The sequence below is a fragment of the Talpa europaea genome (genome assembly GCF_964194135.1).
Source record: "Talpa europaea genome assembly, chromosome: 16".
Taxonomy (NCBI): domain Eukaryota; kingdom Metazoa; phylum Chordata; class Mammalia; order Eulipotyphla; family Talpidae; genus Talpa; species Talpa europaea.
In genome coordinates, this window is record NC_140084.1 from 18,049,671 (window position 1) to 18,067,987 (window position 18,317).

Here is an 18,317-nt window from a genome sequence, read left to right on the forward strand (position 1 = left end):
TCTCAGGAGCCACATCAGGGCATCGTGAGGAGGATTCACTTAGCTCTAGTGTGTCTCTCCTGCCTGGCGCACAGCGAAGTCAGCAGTTTTCATTGCGCGTCAGGTGGCACGGTGACACTGGCACCTCCTCTCTCGAGGGCGGTAGTGAAAATCAGGTGGCAATGCACGTACGGAGCTTTCCACAGTGACGTGCTGAGCGTGCCCCGATGGATCCCCCTTGTGATTATGGAGCTGCACAGTGGATGGGGCCACAAATGGACCTTCCAACTCTCTCTTGCCGGCCCTTAGCCCAATATTGAATTTATCCCAGGAAAATGGGGAGGAAATGGTCTGGTGAATAATAGCCCGAGAGGAAGGCTTGTCTGAAGAACCAGGCCCTAAAATGCCGGCAGGTCTCTGTTTTGATAGATTTGAAGAAGGAGGGGTCCCCGGGGGCAGCTCCGGGCTCTCTCAGGAGCCGATTAGCGAGCCTGTGTTTATGAAATGCAGCTCTCTGAGGGGGACATTACACTCAGTAATTGCCCCATTTGCTGGCCTTGCCTGTCCCTGGGGCCCCCAGGACTGAGACCGGAGAAATCCAACTCCTGCGGGCCGCTGCCGTCATTGGCTGGAGCGCTGTCCCCGCGGCCCTGGGGACACCCGTGGGGGGCGCCCATGATGCAACTGGCTGGGAGGATGGTCCCTGGTCGCCACTCTGCTGTGAGGCGGTAATTAACGCGGCCGCACCATAATTGTGGGGCAATTAACCCACACACCTGGATCCCAGGTGCCCGTGTGCAGCGCACAGGGTGGTGCCGCTCCTGTTTACAGGGGTCCAGCGGGGGGCTGTTCGGGGACATGAGGGTCTTAGTCTGGTCGCAGAGGCCTTGGATCTGCAATTTCCAGTAGGGACCAAATGCTGGTGTGACGTTCTCAACTTCTCGCCAGTCTCCAAATCAGCCTTGCGGCCCAGGGGTCCCCAGAGGAAGCTCTCCTCAGGATTGCTGTGCTATCTCGAAAATGCCTGCTAACCGCGGTTCCTTTTTTTTTCCTCACAGAGCTCTCGCACATGAGAAGTTCACCAAGTGAGTATTTGGGCAGTGCCTTCCTTGCCTTCCTCTGGTCCCAGTGTCCCCCATGTTCCCAGCGACCAGCCCTCCTTCCAGGTTGTTGTGTCACATGCATTCTGGGAGGCCACCAGCTTCCTTTGGAAGTCCTCCTGTGACGCATGTCCAGGCCCCTCCAGGGTTTCTGGGGGGAGCTTGGGATGTGCACTGAGCCTACCAACTTGCCCCACCCCCACCAACCCTGCCCTCCGCCCCATGTTCTGGTCCACCCAGGCCAGGACCCTGGGAATGACCCACTCCCACCCTCTCTTTCAGGGAACTAAAGTATGTGATCCAGAGGTTTGCTGAAGACCCACGACAAGAGGTGAGGCTACCCTCTCCCTGGCTGGCACGCTGTCCGGGCTACTGCAGAACACAATGGGCATCTCTACCCTTTGTGCCTTGCCAGGGCCTCCTGGTACCCAGGCATTCAGGGCAGTTGACTAGGGCTCCTTTCTTTGCACATAAACATAGTACACACTCACCTCCCTCGCCCCCATTGTCTGGGCTCGGCCTATAATGTCAGTGCTTTGCTGTGAACTCAAGCTAATCGGAGGTGGTTTCCTGCTGGCTGGCGGCTTCTCCTTGTGGCACAGGCCTTGATGTAGGGCAGGCTGGCACCAACCCTCCCAAGCGGCTCCACGACAGGGTCTATATCCTCCGGGTCCTGCCATCCTGAGCCCATTTTTCATTTCCTGGACATAGAGGCCACAGGACTTCTTGAGAGGTCACCTTCAAAAAGCTTCCCAGGAGCAGGCAGCCTTCTTCCCCAGAGCCTGCGTGTGAGCAGTTACTCAGAATGGGCAGGGGACCAACCTGACCCTTCCCTTGCATCAGCAGAGCAGGGCCAGCTTTTGCTCAGTGCCCACTCGTGTCAGGCATGTGCATTTTCTCATTTAGTCCTCCCAGCCACACGCTGAGCAGAGGCTGCCATTCTCCCCATTTCATATCAGCGTTACCCTCCTCTCAGAGTTGAGAAAACTGAAGTGTTACATCCCCACAGTCACATAGCAGGTACATGACTGAGGTAGGATTTGGACCCAGGGAGCCTGGCTCCAGAGCCTGTGTTCACTGAGCCTGGTGGGCCTTTAGAGGAGGGTGGAATGACCCACAGCGCCCTTCTCCTCACACATGGATCCTGGGAGGTGGAGGAGCGACTCTCAGGTGGGGGCGGACCCAGACATATGCACACCTCCAGCAAAGCAGGAAGGTAGACTGGGCCGAGGCAGGAGCAAGTTAGTCTCTTCAGGCCACACTGCAAAACTTCATCCTCGAAGGATCCAGGAGGATCTAGTTCTAACACACCTCGATTCTAGGCAGAAACAATAAATCGGGAGCTTTTTTTTTTTTTTTATTTATTTATGTATACAAGAGCTGGGGTATAGGCCGGAGGTGGGGCAGGGTCGGGGGGTGATGAGAGGATTCACCAGAGACAGAGTGGGGAACAGAACAGGCAGACTGACCGAAGTACACTGCTGAGGGGAGCAGCGGGCGAGACAGGAGAGGTCTGCTGTGCCATGTGGGTTTCTCCCTGGCAGACCAGGGGATTGAACTCATGCTGTAGAGGCTGTGGAGAGCTTCACTGGTTGCGTCTTAACCCCTTGCGCCACCAGGGAGGCCCAATCGGGAGCTTTTAAATGGTCAAGTTCCAGGAATGGTGTTACTTCTTCTTAGACCTAAGTCATTCCTTGCCATGCCTAAGGACAGATTCTCAGAATTCCCCTGGAAAATGAGTCTTTATTTCAAACATACTCTGAAGTTGAAGAATCAAAGTGGTACCAGCTGCTTCCCCACAGGGGTTCCTGGGAGGGGGAGTTTTCAAGCCAGGGTGGCATCCGAAAGGAAAGGCGAGGCAGAGGACTGGGGAGCGAAGTTCCGCCCCAGGCCTCCCCCTCCCCCCTCCCCCCTCCCCTCTCCCCCTCCCCCATAGCTTTTCCTTCTCCCTCCTGTGTTTTCTGCTTTCTTTGCTTTGCCTCCTTCTTCCTCCCACCAAGAAGCCGAAGTTATTTTCTTATAAATTCTTGCTGATCTTTGTTGAATAGAGTTTCATATTCCTGATTCCTGATTTCTTTGAAGTAGATAAGTTAACATTTGATATTCTTCCAACTCAGAGGGAAAATTCAAAGCCCAGCTGCCTGTGTTTTCTGTTTACTTGTGTGTGGGTTGTGATCAATTGACTATCTGTGAGTAAGTGACTCTTGGCTGCAAATTGTCCTTCACTCCTGAAGGAAAGACGGGGCTCTTCTCTGAGGGCGGGAGGCGGATATGGAACAAAGGCCTTGGTGTGCCTGTCTCTACAGCTACAGCTGCCAGGTGGATGTGGATTTCCTCCACACACCCCCACGTACCAACACATGGGGCTCTGAGAAAGCTGAGAGCCACAGAGAGGCCTGTGCTACATGGACTAAAACTACTCTCCTCCCCCTCTCCTCCTGGCCCCACCTTCACAAAGACCTGCAGGGGAGAGGGACAGACTCAGAAGGGGGTGCAATGAGACCTAAAAGGAGAGCTTGGCAGAGTCCCAGAAAGAGAGATTAAGCGGGACAGAGACCAGAGAGAGGGGACGGAGAGCCAGGGAGGGGACAGAGACCGAACTGGGAGACAAAGACCAGGTTGGGGTTAGCAGAAAACTCTGGAAGGGAGGAAGCAGACACCCAAAGACAGACGGGTCAGACACCCTGAGAGTGAGGGTCATTAATGGGGGGACAGAAATCTAAGTGTGAGAGGGGCTGAAGGCAGAGAGTGAGCGAGAGGAGTTAGGGACCCAGAGAGACAGACAGAATATCCCCCACGCCGTAATGACACAGGAGAAAAGAGGACAGTCAGCAGTTGCTTTGAAGCCCTCTCTCCTTAACTTGGCCGCAGACAGGCTTTGTTAGGGCAGCTAACCTCGCCAGGCCTGGCCCTCAGTCCTGGGGGTGGTTGGCGCATGGCAGGAAGACTCAAGGTTTGTGGACATCCTAGTTCTTCCCCAATAGGCCTGCATGGACTTTAGCAAAAGGCCGGGAATGACTGACTTGGGTGACCCTTTAACATCTACACGTAACAGACTGTTTCTGTGTGGCTGGATCTGCGGGGAAATGACCGATGCGCTTCTGTCTGTGGCAGGTCCACTCGTGCCTGCTGAGCGTGCGGGCCGGCAAAGACGGCTGGTTTCAGCTCTACAGCCCTGGAGGGGTGGCCTGCGATGATGACGGAGAGCTCTTCGCCAGCATGGTACGTGAGGCGGCACCAGGTTCACTGCTCCTGACCTGTGGGAGCCCCCTGGCACTGTGGGCTGTCTGACCAGGCTAAAGTGAGGCTGAGGGTGAGGGTGAGGGTGATGGTGATGACACTGACCACCTGGGTCATGTTCTGGTTTCTTAGCTCAGCAGGCCCTGAGCCAGGGCCTTTATGTATACCTGCTCACCCCCCTCCCTCAGTCTGTGAGGGCGCAACACTCCCTATCACCCCATTATGCCTACTGAGGCATTCACTGCCCACCTTACAAAGTCTTGTAGTGGGAACATCCCCCTAATGGGACCAAGCACTTCATGCACACGAGAATTCCAGAAGGCCCAGCCAATCCACCTACTCATCTGGTCTTTGCCATGAGAAGCCAGGGTCAGGATGAGCATCCCACCTTGTAGATGAGGGATCTGAGGTCACTTGTAGCCACATCCATGGTGACTTCCAGCACCTTCTTTGTGCTCTGTGAGACACCACATGTATACCATTTTCATCTTCACGGCAACACCAGCCCTTTCCCATACCTAGGTTGAAACAGGCCCTGTACAGTGACTGACCTGAGGTCACACAGCCCACCCCCACCCCCAGTCCAGACCCAGCCGCTTCTTCCAGAAGGGAGGACTGACTCCCCTGTCCCAGGGCAGATGCTCCTGCAGGTGATGATGCCACAACTCAGTTCCAGGATGGCGCATGTTCCCTGCACGCAGAGGTGGGCACCGTGACCAAACCCAATTTAAACCACAGCTCTGCTGGGGCTGGCCAGGTGACCTCGGCTTGGTAACTGGCCTCTCTGGGCTTCAGTTTCCTTGTCTGCAAAGCGGTGAGCACTGTGTCGCCTTCTTGGATTACCATGGTGACCACATGCGCACAGAAGCTTGGAAGTGATGGTGTGGTGATTCTCACCTCCGCTGGGCGGCCAGGTCGGCAGGCGAGCAGCTCACAAAGCACTCTGCTGTGCAGGGAACTCAGCACCATGTCTGTGCAGTGACGACATATGGAGCCCTGCTCTGAACCTTTCTTGAAAAGGGCCTTATTTTTAGGTCCTTTTCCGTATGCCCTTGCTCTCCACTCCTCTCCTACTGCCCGCGAGTCCCTCTTGAGTGCCCAGTGCATCCTAGAAGCGCCAGCTATGCCTGTGCCACCTCGCTCAAGCACTCGCCTTTCCTGGGGGCACCTCTGATGTCACAGCATCACCATGGCAACGCCTGGTGGTTTCCCCCACCACCACCCCTTGATGCGGGGACTCAGTGTGGCAGAGAACTCAGGGAGTTGGCAGCTTCCCAGGCCCAGAGATTGCATTTGTATGCCAGAGTCATTAACGGAAAAAAACATGCACGGGAGGAAGCAGGCAGCCCTGGGATGGCTGTGTGTCTCCATGGAGACGCCCAGGTGTGGACGAGGCCCCTTTGACTGGGCTGCCATTCCAACCCACAAAGGGTATCTGACGCATAGTCTGGGGGAAAGATGTGAGGTGTTCAGGCCCTTGGCCCTGTTGGTTGGGGGATCCCTGTCCTTGGGCCCCACCCCAGATATACAAAAGAGGCATGGCTTTCTGAACGGCTGCCCCACAGAGCCCATGATGGAGCAGAATTTGCCACTTCTTGGGTTTCCCGGGCAGGCTCACAGGGCCTCGGAGGGGCAGAGCCGCACCATCCCCTGTCCTGAGTGAGGCGGGGGTCCTGAAGAAGCCCCGGGGGCATGTGGTAATGTCCACGACGTACATTCTACCATTTCATGTGGTTGGAAGGGTGACGCTGAGTACATTCACTACCATCCGTTTCCAGAAATTTCTCATCTTCCCAAATGGAACGCCCTACCCTCTAAACGCTGACACCCAGCCCCCTCCCAGCACTCACCATTCTTCTGGGCATCTCTTCAAATTTGACTCCTCTCTAGGTCCCTCACTTGGTCAGAATCCTACAGGATGTGTCCCCTGTGTCTGTCTTACTCAGCACAGTATCCTCAAGCTTCATCCATGTGTGCACCCGTGTCAGGGGAGGGGTCTTTTGAATCTCCTGGGGACAGTCCGAAACCACCCCTACAGGCACCTCTCTTCACCGGCCCCGTCTCTTCACAGGTGCACATCCTCATGGGCTCCTGTTACAAGACCAAAAAATTCCTGCTCTCCCTGGCGGAAAACAAGTTGGGACCCTGCATGCTCCTGGCGCTGAGGGGGAACCAGACCATGGTGGAGGTAATCACTGCCCATGGCCAGGAGGCTGCTGGCTGCCCCTCTGTCCCTGTTGCTTGAGCTCCCTCTCGGGGTGGGGAGCTGTGTTGGGAACTCGCCCCTGCCCCTTCTCTTTCCTCCTAAAGTTTCTAGAAGGCAGTGACTTGGGATCTCAGAGTCCCTGACCAGAGAAACCAGGCAAAAGCTGTGTTGCTTATTCTAACACAGCATTAGAAGCCAGACAGCAATACAACACCCCCTTCTACCCCAAGACCAGGCTGTCGTCAAGGGGATGGGAATTAAACCTCACCTCCCAGTGGGAGGAACATCAAGGAATTTGACAACCAGCTCACCCCTGTGAAAGTGAGAGTGATGGTGAGATTGGAAGAGCTACAAGAAGGCAGTAGCTGAGCATACTGTGGTGACAGCACATGCCAAGGCCCTGTGGCAGGAAGGAGCTTGGAGGAAGAATAAGGAGGTGTTGACTAGGATGGCTAGAACATGAGTCAAGGAGGGGAGAGGTGCTAGATGTGGCTGGACACACATGACGAGCCTATAGGGTGCTCACGAAAGATCCTAATGAGGACTTGGAATTTAGACTAAATGCTGCTCTGACTGCCTTTATGAAGGGGGTCTTGGGAGGATAGGAGTGAGCAGGGAAACAGGAGGAGGTGAGCAGTGATGGGAGGATCTGGGTCAGGCAGGCTCTCCTTGGGCAACAAGAAGTCACTGGAAAGGGGATCTGGAAGGCAAGAGTGTCCAGGATATCCATGCCAGGAAGGAGAGTGCGGTGTGCAGTGGCCCAAAGCCCTCCAGGAAGAAGCGATGTTCCCAGGGCTCCCCTCAGTTCATCGAGCATCTCGGCATCTACTACATGCCAGGCGCTGGGAGGACGAGAGCGGTCTCATCTTACGGAACCTCAGCCAAGCGGGGAGGCCTGGTCTGCGTCATTCCTGCAGCATTTACCAAGGGCCTACTCTGCGCTCTGCTGGGTGGACACTAATGTGCCCATTGTACCCGCGGGAAGCTGGGATAGGCGATTTGTGTGGACAGGGGAGTAGGTTGCTAATTTTGAAACTAAGGTGCTCAGGAACATGGGGTGAGCTGAGTGAATCTACAGATCTCCTCTTTGGGTGTGTGGGGGCTGCTGGGACTGACTGAGCTGAGGCTGAGGCCCTCCAAGCCTTCAGGGAGCAGCCCCGTGTGGGGTGGAGACCCAGCTGTAACGCACCTCCTGCCCTTGCGCAGATCCTGTGCTTGATGCTGGAATACAACATCATCGACAACAACGACACTCAGCTGCAGATCATCTCAACCCTGGAGAGCACAGGTGTGGGGAAGCGCATGTATGAGCAGCTGTGCGACCGGCAGCGGGAGCTTAAGGAGCTGGTGAGTCTGGGGCCAGCTGCGTGGGCGCCAAAGCCCAATGAGAGAGGGGAGTGGTGTGGGGAGCACCTACCTGGACCTCTCACTGAATCCTCCTCCAGACCCAGAGAGGTCAGGATTAGCATCTGCCATGTTCCAGATGATCAAAGAAAAGCACAGAGAGGTCAAGTCAGTGACACACAGTTCATGCAGAGTCTGCCCCAGGGCCATGCATGGCAGTCACTGTGCTCACTCTCCTGCCCCTATGTCTGCAGACCTTCCGTTTCAGTGCACAGAGGCTTGACTTCAAATGCCAGCACACGCCCCTCTTGACCAAAGGACTTTCTTGTCCACGTACATGTCCAGGACAGAAGTGATAGGGAAGTCCTCCTACCCCCTGGTCTCCTGGAGCAGCCCTGAGCCCACGATTAACAGGAGAGGGTGTATAGATACTTTAGCTCCCTTAGCCCTGGGGAGATACCACTGAGACCACTTCTCTACCATTCCCTAGAGGCCCCCAGTCATCCTGGAATGATAAACCCCTTCCATCAGGGACCTTCATAGTCTCACCTCCCCATCGCCCTGCTGGTATTTCTTATATCATCACCTGCCTAACAGCCCGCCTGCCCTCACACCTTACCTCAGGGGCTGCCCCTGAGAACAAGACCACCACGTTGCCTTCTACCACATGGTGCCCTCAGTGGTGCTAAGAGAGGCGAGGGCGCAGGAGGGAATCTCAGGGTGAAGACTGGGGAATGGGTCGTGATCCATCTGATTTCTGTTGCAGCAAAGGAAAGGCGGGCCCACCAGGCTAACACTGCCCTCCAAGTCCACAGTGAGTTGGTTTCATTTTCTATTCAGGACCAGGTGGAGGGAGGTGGGTTGGTCCTCCCTGCTGGGGAGTGGCAGACAGTGTCTGCTGGAGGTGTCAGGGGAGGGGAACACAGACTCTGTAGCGCTTTCCTGGAGGAAACCAGGTGGCAGGAAACCAAACATTAGGATAAAGAATCTTAGGGATGTTAATGTTAACCTGTTATTATTAAGATTGGGAAGAGTTAGTGGACATTGAGCTTTTATGTACCAGGTATTATGCTGCTGACTCATTTTGTGCTGACAACAATCTAGAAGGTCAGCACCCCTTACCATTCCCCTTTTACAAGGTCTTCCGTGATCTTAGTGCCCCTTGCCCTGCCATCCTTGGCAGGTAGCTTCATGGCTCAAAAAGGCTGCTGAAGCTCCAGCCTTCTTGAATCCGTTCCAACCAGCAGGAAGGAGAAAGAAGGGAAGAACTCGCTCCATGAAGGACCTTCCTGGAAGTTCCACTAAATACATACATTTATATCCCATTGTCTAGATTTACATTTAGCACATGGCCACACCTCCCTGGGAAATTAGCCTTAATGCAGGGCAACCAAGTGGCAACTGATACGCAAGGATTCCAGCACTAAGAGGGAAAGGAGAATGACCACACAGTCTGGTGACCAGGCATTGCTTCACCTCCACAGGCCTTAGAGTTGAGGGCACCTCAGTACTGCATGGGGGAAGTGGGCACAAGCTGCTGCCTGGGAGAGCTATGTGGCCAGACACACACACCGGGGCAGACACACGACTGCAGGAGGGACGTGGCCTCAGAACACCCCAGTTGGTGACTCAGGGTGTGAGTCACCGCAGCGCTGAAGGCTTTCTCTCCACCTAGCAGCTGCCACCCACAGGGATGTGGAGGCTGCCCCTCCCTCCCTGACTCCCCTCTTGGCCCAACCCACTGAGCCATGCCGTCACCCGAGCTCCTGGGGAGTTGCCACCCTCCACAGCAGCTCTCTGGGGCCAGGAAAAGGTGGTGGGAGAGACGGGGGAAGGTTTGGGGTCTGCTACTCAGCAGCCCTCGGACCTCGCCTGCCTGTCTGTCTGCAGGATGCAGACTTGGCCCGTTTGCTGAGCTCTGGCTCCTTTGGAAACCTGGAGAACCTCAGTTTGGCCTTCACCAACGTAACCAGTGCCTGCGCTGAGCACCTCATCAAACTGCCTTCTCTCAAGCAGCTGAACCTGTGGTCCACTCAGGTACCAACTGCCCATCCCGCACCCTGCTCCCGCTCCCCATGCTTGCCTCCCTCACCTCCTTCCTGCCCTCCCTGGGACTCTGCTTTCTACATCCTCCTCTCTGCACCCTGCTCTTGTCCCCTGCACCCCCCTCCTGCACCTTACACCCTCCTGCAAACACCCTGCACCCTGCCCATGCTGGTCTTTCTGCCCAGAGCCTGTGGACTCAGTGGTGGTTCCTGCCCCATCCAGCATCCCTCCACCCCAGACCAGAGCAGGGTTAGGACCTCGTGAAGCCCACTGGCCATTTCACAGCCGGAGTTGCCCAGGAGAGGGACATGAGGCAGAGTCTTAGATGCATGAGAGGCAGAGCTGGCTCGCCGTGGGGGGAACGTGTGGGCGCTCGTGGGTTGTGGATGGATGGGGAGCCCAGCACGCCGGAGCTTGCTGCCTGCGTTCGCGCAGCATCTACTGAGCTGTGAAGCACCTGGCGTGCAGATCGGTGTGTGGGCTTCGCGCCACACCCGTGAAGTGCAGGCGCCTGTGTCACTGGCATTTCATAGGGAGAAGCGGAGCATTTCCCAGGGGTCTGCCTTCTGGGTGCCTCCCTCCCACCCCGGGAAACGATCCCTGGGCTCTGATGGAGAGTCACTGAGTCAAAAGCCCTCCCGACAGATGGAGTAACCAGCTTCCAGGGTGGGCCCTGCCTCGCCCATATCCCACAAGCACAAGCGGCATTGGAACCCAGGTCAGGAGAGGCACTGAGGTTTGGAGAAATGCCAGAGTGAGGCTTGCCAGGCCGCGCACCTCAGCATCAGATTCTGTCCTCATCCCTACCTCCACCGCCGCCCCAGCCTTCGGGTGTTCTCCTGGGTGCTCCCCAGGACTGAGAGGGTCTATGCCCCACAGTTTGGAGACGCCGGCCTGCGGCTCCTGTCGGAACACCTCACCATGCTCCAGGTGCTGAACCTGTGCGAGACGCCTGTCACCGACGCTGGCCTGCTGGCCCTCAGCTGTGAGTACCAAGGGTGCTGCTGGGTGGGGACTGCCCCCTGCTTTCTTCCTTTATTTTCCCTGCCTCTCCCACCCGCCACCGGAAAGCTTGGCTCCATGGGCTGTGCTGGGATGTAGAGTGTCACTCATTCGTTCAGCAGCATTTATTGAGCACCTGCTGTGTGCCAGGCACCATTCTAGCCAATAGGAACAAAAAAAAAAAAAAAGGTGTGGCGGGGGAGATATCTCTACTCCTGTGGTGCTTAAATTCTGGAAGAAAAGGAAAGAATTAGTAAATCCCAGCCCAGATCCTCCTGATTCCATAACAGCCCTCGAGGGACTAGGTTGAAGGTCACTGCTGTGCTCCCTGGACCAGTAGCTGTAGCCGTCCCCTGGGGACAGGGTGGACATGCAAGTTCTCAGGTCCACCCCAGACCTTTTGACTCTGAAACTATTTTAATACAATGCCTGGTGGTGCCCGAGCACATGAAAGTCTAGAAAACGCTGCTCAGTCCTCAGATGTGAGCCTGGGATCAGCATTTCACATTCCCAGCCCTGCTGCTGGCTTAGAGTAACCCCTGGGTTGCCTCAGCTGGGAGGAATCAAGAACACCTCCCAGGGCGGTGATTGGGATCTGGGTGTAAAGGCTATGAGGCAGTTGGCCAAGGGGGAGGCAAGCTGGGCAGGGCGTAACCCCCACGGGGCCCTCAGTGAATTCTGGATGACTTTGGAGTGGTGGAGGCAGGGCTGGGTTAACGGAGGCAGAGAGGATGGGGTCGTGAGTCTCTTCTCGGCACATGTGCTCTTTGGACACTGCTTTGGAGCCACACAGTGGAGGCTGGGACCCTGGGCAGGGGTGCAGGTTCCTGAGCCCTGCTCCAGCCCCAGCTCAGCATTTCCGGGCGTGGGTCAGGGCATCTGTGTCTTCCACCAGCCCCTCAAGTGAGCAAATCTCCACGTAATCCGTAGTTTGAGGCCTGCTGGCCAGAAGCCGTGGCCTGAGTCACCTCCTCCTGGGAGAGCTTCCAGGGTTCCCTGGCCCATCTGGGTGGCTCTGGGTGTGCAAGTTCTAGGGACATTTGGTGTCCCAGCGGTGAAAGAACGTGCAGAGGGAGCAAAAGGGAGGGGATTCAGAGGACAGGGAAAGAACGTGGCCCCAGCGCAGACCAGCCCTTGCCTGGGAGAGTCTTTCTGTACCTACTGAGCCCTCCCCCACGTCTCCTACACATGGGCGTCAGCACATACAGTCAGCCCTAACTTGACCCTCCTACACCTGCAGCTCCCCTTACGGGGTCACTACCCTAAAGACTGTGTGTCCTTCCACAGCTATGAAGAGTCTTTGCAGTTTAAACATGAACAGCACCAAGCTCTCGGCTGATACCTACGAAGATCTGAAGGTAATTCCTGCCTGCCTGTGTTCTTCCTCTGGATAGATACTGGTGCTCTGTCCTCAGGTGCAGCTTATTCCCTAGCGGGAAAGCTGTGACACCAACAGAAAAGCCAATACATTTAAAATAATAGCAGGTTGAAAGGATCACTGGAAAGGAAGTCAGCAGGGAATTGATAGATTTGGAACAGGGAGGGTCTGCCCTGCATGGGGTGATGGCAGATGGTCCCTTGCAAGTGCAGATCACATCAGCTGAGACCCAAAGAAAAGAAACTGGGCATGCAAAAGATAAGAGGAAGAGCCAGTGCAAATGCCCTGAGGCAGAAAGGGTTGTTCAAACTGCCTTTGTAGCAATGTGACTGGAAAGTGAGAGAGAGAAGAGACTGGGTAGAATAGAATGGATAATAGACTAAATAAGACCCTGTAGGCCATGAAGGATTATGAATTTCCTCCAAGCTCAGTGGGCAGCTTTCAGAGACTCTACGCAGGTTGGGAGTTAATGCTTTAAAAAGCTCATTCTGGCTGTTTCATGGAAAGTGGCACTTAGGAGGGAAAGAAGCAGGAACATGTACAGGGCTGGTGCAGACACCCAGGGAGGAGTCTACAAGATCAGGCTGGCTCAGTTGATAAGATAAAATTGGGGGAACAAAGGATCTGTGGCGGGCAGGCACATTTTGTTGGTAAAACAGCACATGTTGGAGGAGTCAGGGTTTGGGCCTCCTGCACCCTGTCATCATGGGCCAGGTTCAGCTACCCTAGGAGTGGGCAGGCTGCCGGGCCAGTGCCCTGGGAAGGAAGAGCTGGGCCAGGAGGCACAGATGGTGCCGGCACCTCCGCAACCTGGATGCACTTTAGAGGGAATTCTCTGGCAGCCCTGGGCCACAGGGCCTCCGGCAGGGCTTCTAGGCTTCCCCTTCCAGGTTAGCCAGACCTTCTGCTCCCCAGGGCTTGCTCATTGGCCAAGCTGCCAGATGCTGTTAGAGCACCTACTGCGTGCCAGGCCTACGCTGGGGACCAGTTTGCCCAGGGTGCAGCCAGCTCCCCATGCCCCCACCCCCAGGAGGAGGCTCAGTCCTGGCAGAGAGAAGCATAACAAACCAAGGCAGGACAGGACCCAGGGAGCAGAGAGGGACGTCAGCTCCCTTCTCCACCGCAAGTGAGCCTTCACTAAAGAGGGCTCCAGGAGTGAGCTTGCCAGACAGGCCAACAGGAAGCCATCCCAGAAGCATGCAGGGGTGGGGTGCAGGCAGGGCATGACCTGAGTGCCCACCCAAATGGTTCAGACCTTGGCACAGTGTGAAATGCAGACTGGAAGCCCCCCCCCCCCGCCCCCGCCGCACCAGACCCCCGCTAATTCCAAATGGGCATTGCAGCCCATTCCAGGGAATCCACTGTACCCCAAAGTTGGAGAAGCTAATCTAGACACTGTTGAGACCAGGAAAGTGAGGTGGTGGGCTCTTTGTAAAGAAAAGTAGTTTTCAGTCCATGTGTTAATTTTCCATGATGGAGAAACACATATCACAACCAGCCACCAAGCTGTGGGGTCCGAGGCCAACTGGACCCTGTCTGCCGGGGCTGGAGGAGCTGACTGTGTACCAGGCCTGCCAGGCTCTGCAGTTCCCTGCCCAGTCTAGCCACATTGCCCCCCACCCTTTTTTTTTTTCCCCAAAAGAACCTGGAAATCTAGGTGCAGTCTCCTAATTTGAATGGTTGGCTGAAATATTTTTTACAACAAAGCACTGGTGTGTGCAAGCCCTCAGTTTGTAAGCGTGCCAGGGCAGTGGGGAGCCATTAAGGATGGTTGAACACCAGACAGGAGCAGCATGTGTGTGTGCACGGGACGACCGCACCCACTATCCCAGAGCTGGGAAGGGAGGATGTAAAGGCAGGGGGTCAATGAGCTGGCAACTGCCTCTTTGGACAGAGCAGGCTCCCAAATAAAGCCAACTGTTTCTAAGAAGGAAGAGAGGAGGCACACCTGGGTAGCGAGGATGGCGAGCAGGAACCAGGCAAGTTCAGAATTCTGCAGGTGGAATCTGCAATGAATCCGATGGGGGAGGGGGTGTCCCTGTACACCTGTTGGTGACCCATGTCCCCATAAGGAGAATATTCTAAGCAGCAGTGAAAGTGAGAACATTCCACAGCCCTGGAGCCAGGTATGGCATTACATGGGATGGGGTGCTCTGGTTTTGCCATTTCTGGGGTGTCTAAACCCTCCCACCATGCTGTGAACCAGGAACCCGACTCCCGTTCCCACCAAAGATGAGGAAATGGGCGCTGGCAGGGGCTCTGCGAGTGGCCCAGGGGCGCACCCCCCACCAGCCAAAGCCCCCCGGTCGGGTCTGGAGTCCCCAGTCGCCCTGACCTCTCTCGGGGGGCCGGGGCTGCCACCTGGCGCAGCCGGGGCGCTCCCGGAGGTGGCCGGAGTGGCAGCGAGGAGGGTGCAAGGGGCACCAGGAGCCCGGGGTTCGGCTCTGGACGGGAACACGCCCTCTCCCCGCAGGCCAAGCTCCCCAACCTGAAGGAGGTGGACGTGCGCTACACGGAGGCCTGGTGAAGCCGCCGCGGGAGGAGTTTGCAGCCGCCACACACTCTTGACTAATAGCCGTAGGGCGCCGGTCCTGGGGTCCCGGCCCCAGCGTCCCGGCTGTGAGATAGAGGGGGGAGTCTTTCGGGGGGCCGAGGGCGGAGGGGGGAGGGGGAGGGGAGGGGGGTTCGTCGGCACGCCCAGCCCCCCGCCTAATTCTTTTAGCTTCATAATTGGAAACCTTGACCTGATCTAAAACGGACTTTGTAGCAACCAGAGGAGCGTCAGCGGGGCGGGGAGGGGGGCGGGCTTGGGGAGGGGGGACCCTTTGTGGATTTTCTTTGCCTTTGTGTTCAATGCCGTGCGGGAAAAGTCAACTCTGATGCCACCATCCAGAGACCCCGATGGGCCTCGAGGGCCGAGAAGGATGCTCGCTTCCTGGGGCCCGGCCCGCCCTCGGGACAAGCCCCACCGCGTCATAGCCCTGTCCTGTGTCCTCGCCATTGCTATGCAAAGTGATTCTTGTTGTACATAAGATTTAAATAATGCGCCTATTTAAGAAATGTTCACAAATTGCGGGTCTGGGACCTGCCTCTTATTTATGAAGTCTGATCGCCCCTCCCGCCCCGCCCGCCCGCCCCAGGCATGTGGTACCTGTATGAACCAGTCAGCTGTCCTGGGTAGTGGTAGTAGTATTGATATTTTTTTAAGGGAAACAAACAGGCACACACACACACACACACACACAAACCACACACACACACACAAAACACAAAACCAAAACCAGGAACATCATTGGAAAATGAATTGCTTTTTCGTAAGAGATTCCGTATGCTAATGCTCTCTCCTCTCAGTCTGTCTGTCTGCACACCCGCCACCCCGTGCTGTTCCCCATTGTCTCCAGCTTCCCGGTGGGGTGGGGGCCGGGTTGGGGGAGGAGGAGGAGGAGGAGGAAGTGGGATCTCCACCCTCGAGTGCTCCTCTGAGACCCGGCTTTGTCTCTGGCCCCTTTGCCATGTTTGGAGGGAGGGGTGCTAACCTGTCCTCCTGGCCCATCCCCCCGAAGAAGAGCTGCCCCATCGCCTTTCCCCCCAGCCCCAGAGCGCCCATCTCCTGTGGTCTCCGCGTCCCTGGCCCCGACTGAGATGCTGCGGCCTGTGGCTCCCCGCCACCCTGTGCTTCGCGTGGTCTCCCCATGCATGCCCATGCCCATGCCCGCCTCTTTGCATGGTCTCTTGGGAGAAGAGAGAGACACCGCCTCCACCAGCCTGACTGCCCGCCCCACCCCCATGAATGTGACCACTGCCGCGCTGATGCCCCTTCCGTGCCCACCCCCGCCCCGAAGCTCACCAACCTCCATTTCTTTTCTAAACAGTCGGCTTTTTCTTACCAAGCCCTCACTGTACAGAACAGCCCCTTCATGGTTTACTTGGGGTCCCCCTCTCCCCCCAAGCCCCATTTTCTGTTGGTTTAGCACAAATACTCCCCCCTCCCCTCCGGCACCTCCAGACCCAACCCCCCCAGTCAACATAATTGTTTTATATCTATTTAATCTTATTCAATGGAAACATGCTTTTGTTGTTTTATACTTTGCCAGGTAGACTTTATTACCCCCCGACGATGCCCTCATTTTTTTAAAAAAGGAAAAAGAAAAAAGAAATTGGGTTTCAGTCTTAATTCATTTTACGTGCCAGGTTTTATTTTGTGCGTGTGTGCGTGCGTGTGTGCGTTCTCTTTTGTGTTGCGTTTTTTTGTTCTCTCGTCACCGTTTGTTTTATCCTCCCTCCATTCTGGTCCCATACTTTTATAGCACTCTGGTGCAGGAAGACAAAAAGAAGAAGTAAAATTTCAAAAAAGAAAAAAAAAAAAAAAAAACGAGATGCGCCACCTTTCCCTTCGCACTGTTGCTTATCCTGATGGTCAATACTACTGTCACGTAGCCGTTCTCCGAGATGTGAACTACTTTCAGGCAAAATAAACTGTCAGTGACTCATAGACATCTGGCCTTTCTGTATGGCTTCAGGGGCGCCGGTGGGAGCAGGAGGGGGAGCGAGAACCAAGCTGGGTGTCCGGGCACACCGCAGTGCCTGGACGTCCTCAGCACTATTTTTATTGGGGGACCTTATTCTTCCTTTTGGGGGGTTGTCCTATGCATGGCAGGGTGTTGGAGCAGCATCCCCACCCCTGTTGTAACAGCCAAAGATGTCTCCAGAGGTTGCCAGATAGCCCCTGGGGGACAAAATCTTACTAAGGGGAGACGCTGAGTGGCCAACTGCCCTGCAGCACGACCTTAAGGAAGCTCCACTTGGGCTTCTTGAATGAATGTGCCTTCTGGGGTCACATGCAAATTCAGGTTCTGGTTCCCCAGGTCTGGATAGGACCTAAGGCTCTGCATTTCAAAGGAGCTTAGGCCTCTGCAGACACTGCTCATTTGTGGGGAGCTTGCTGAGTTCAAAAAGCTAGAACCATCCAGCCAGCTGCCTCCTCCTCCAGATGTCACCAAAGTGCAAACCGAATGGCTCCAAGCAGAAATTTCTCTCCACCTGTCCCCAACTTGGTGGTCTTCCAGGCTCTCCCAGTCCAGCAAGGAGGTTACAATGACCATGGCAGGGTGTGGGCAGGTCCATGGAGAAGGGTGAGCATGTGGGCCTTACCAAGGTGGAGTGGAGGGACACTAAGTAGAACTAAAAGGAAACATCCAAAGACCCCTGGCTTCACGACAGCCCGGCCGGCGACGGCATTGGTGTGTGCACACCGCGTGCCAGGCACTGCAGCCTGCTCCACCTCTGACCTCTACCTGCAGAGGGTCTAGTTCGTAGCAGACTGAGGGGTGACCCTGCAGGCTGCCCTGTCCTTGGGCCTCCACCCTCCTCCCTGATTCCCCGTGTCATCTGGGTCTCCTAGCCCACCAGCTTCCTGTTGAACCTCTGGAATGCACATCACCTGCTGGAAGTGGGGAGCCAGGAAGGACAAAGGGTCAGGTGTTTACTCCCCCATTTCTCAGCCCCTCCACCTCAGCCTGGGAGGACCCCTCATTGCCAGCTGCAGGTACCCTTGGTCTCTGTTGCAGCTCTCTTAGTTTTAGTTCCAGGGGCTCCCAGCATTGTCGTGTCCCTGACCTGTAGTTCTGTCCACCCCTTCAAGCCCAAGCACTCTGCTCCAGGTAGTGGTGGGGGGCTCTGAAGCCTTGTTCTCTGGCCCTTAGCCCCGCCCCACCCCATTAATGTCCAGGTGCCCCCAGGCCTCCCTTGCTTCCTGCCCTTCTCACCCTCACTTTCCCATGGTCCCTTTTATGTCTCCTGGGACCACTTCACAAATAAGCTACCTGTACTAGATTCTTCATCTCACCCTCTCAGGGAAGCCCAAAGACAGTGACTAACCACACTCAGGGGCAGAGGAACAGGTCGGGGAAGCCCCTTCCATGACAGGCTGGGAAAATGCTTCCAAGAACCTGTGGGTCACGAGGTATTTGGCTCCCTGACCTTCCTTAGGGACAGAGACGCCTCACGGCCTGGCAGCTGGGGA

The 18,317-nt window shown here is 55.9% G+C and overlaps 1 protein-coding gene across 1 annotated transcript in view; it reads left to right on the top strand.

Annotated features, from left to right (window-relative positions):
• The window catches only part of CMIP (c-Maf inducing protein), a gene marked incomplete at its 3' end in the record, with an annotated part of 197,444 nt that extends 182,622 nt beyond the window's left edge, over positions 1–14,822 (top strand). Inside the window, exons 12-21 of the mRNA XM_084256717.1 lie at positions 1,038–1,064; positions 1,362–1,410; positions 4,194–4,301; positions 6,391–6,507; positions 7,732–7,872; positions 8,636–8,683; positions 9,760–9,906; positions 10,795–10,900; positions 12,205–12,275; positions 14,769–14,822. Of these exons, the coding sequence (XP_084112843.1) occupies positions 1,038–1,064; positions 1,362–1,410; positions 4,194–4,301; positions 6,391–6,507; positions 7,732–7,872; positions 8,636–8,683; positions 9,760–9,906; positions 10,795–10,900; positions 12,205–12,275; positions 14,769–14,822 (868 nt within the window). The remainder of the gene's footprint in view (positions 1–1,037; positions 1,065–1,361; positions 1,411–4,193; positions 4,302–6,390; positions 6,508–7,731; positions 7,873–8,635; positions 8,684–9,759; positions 9,907–10,794; positions 10,901–12,204; positions 12,276–14,768) is intronic.
• Between the last annotated feature and the right edge of the window lie 3,495 nt (positions 14,823–18,317).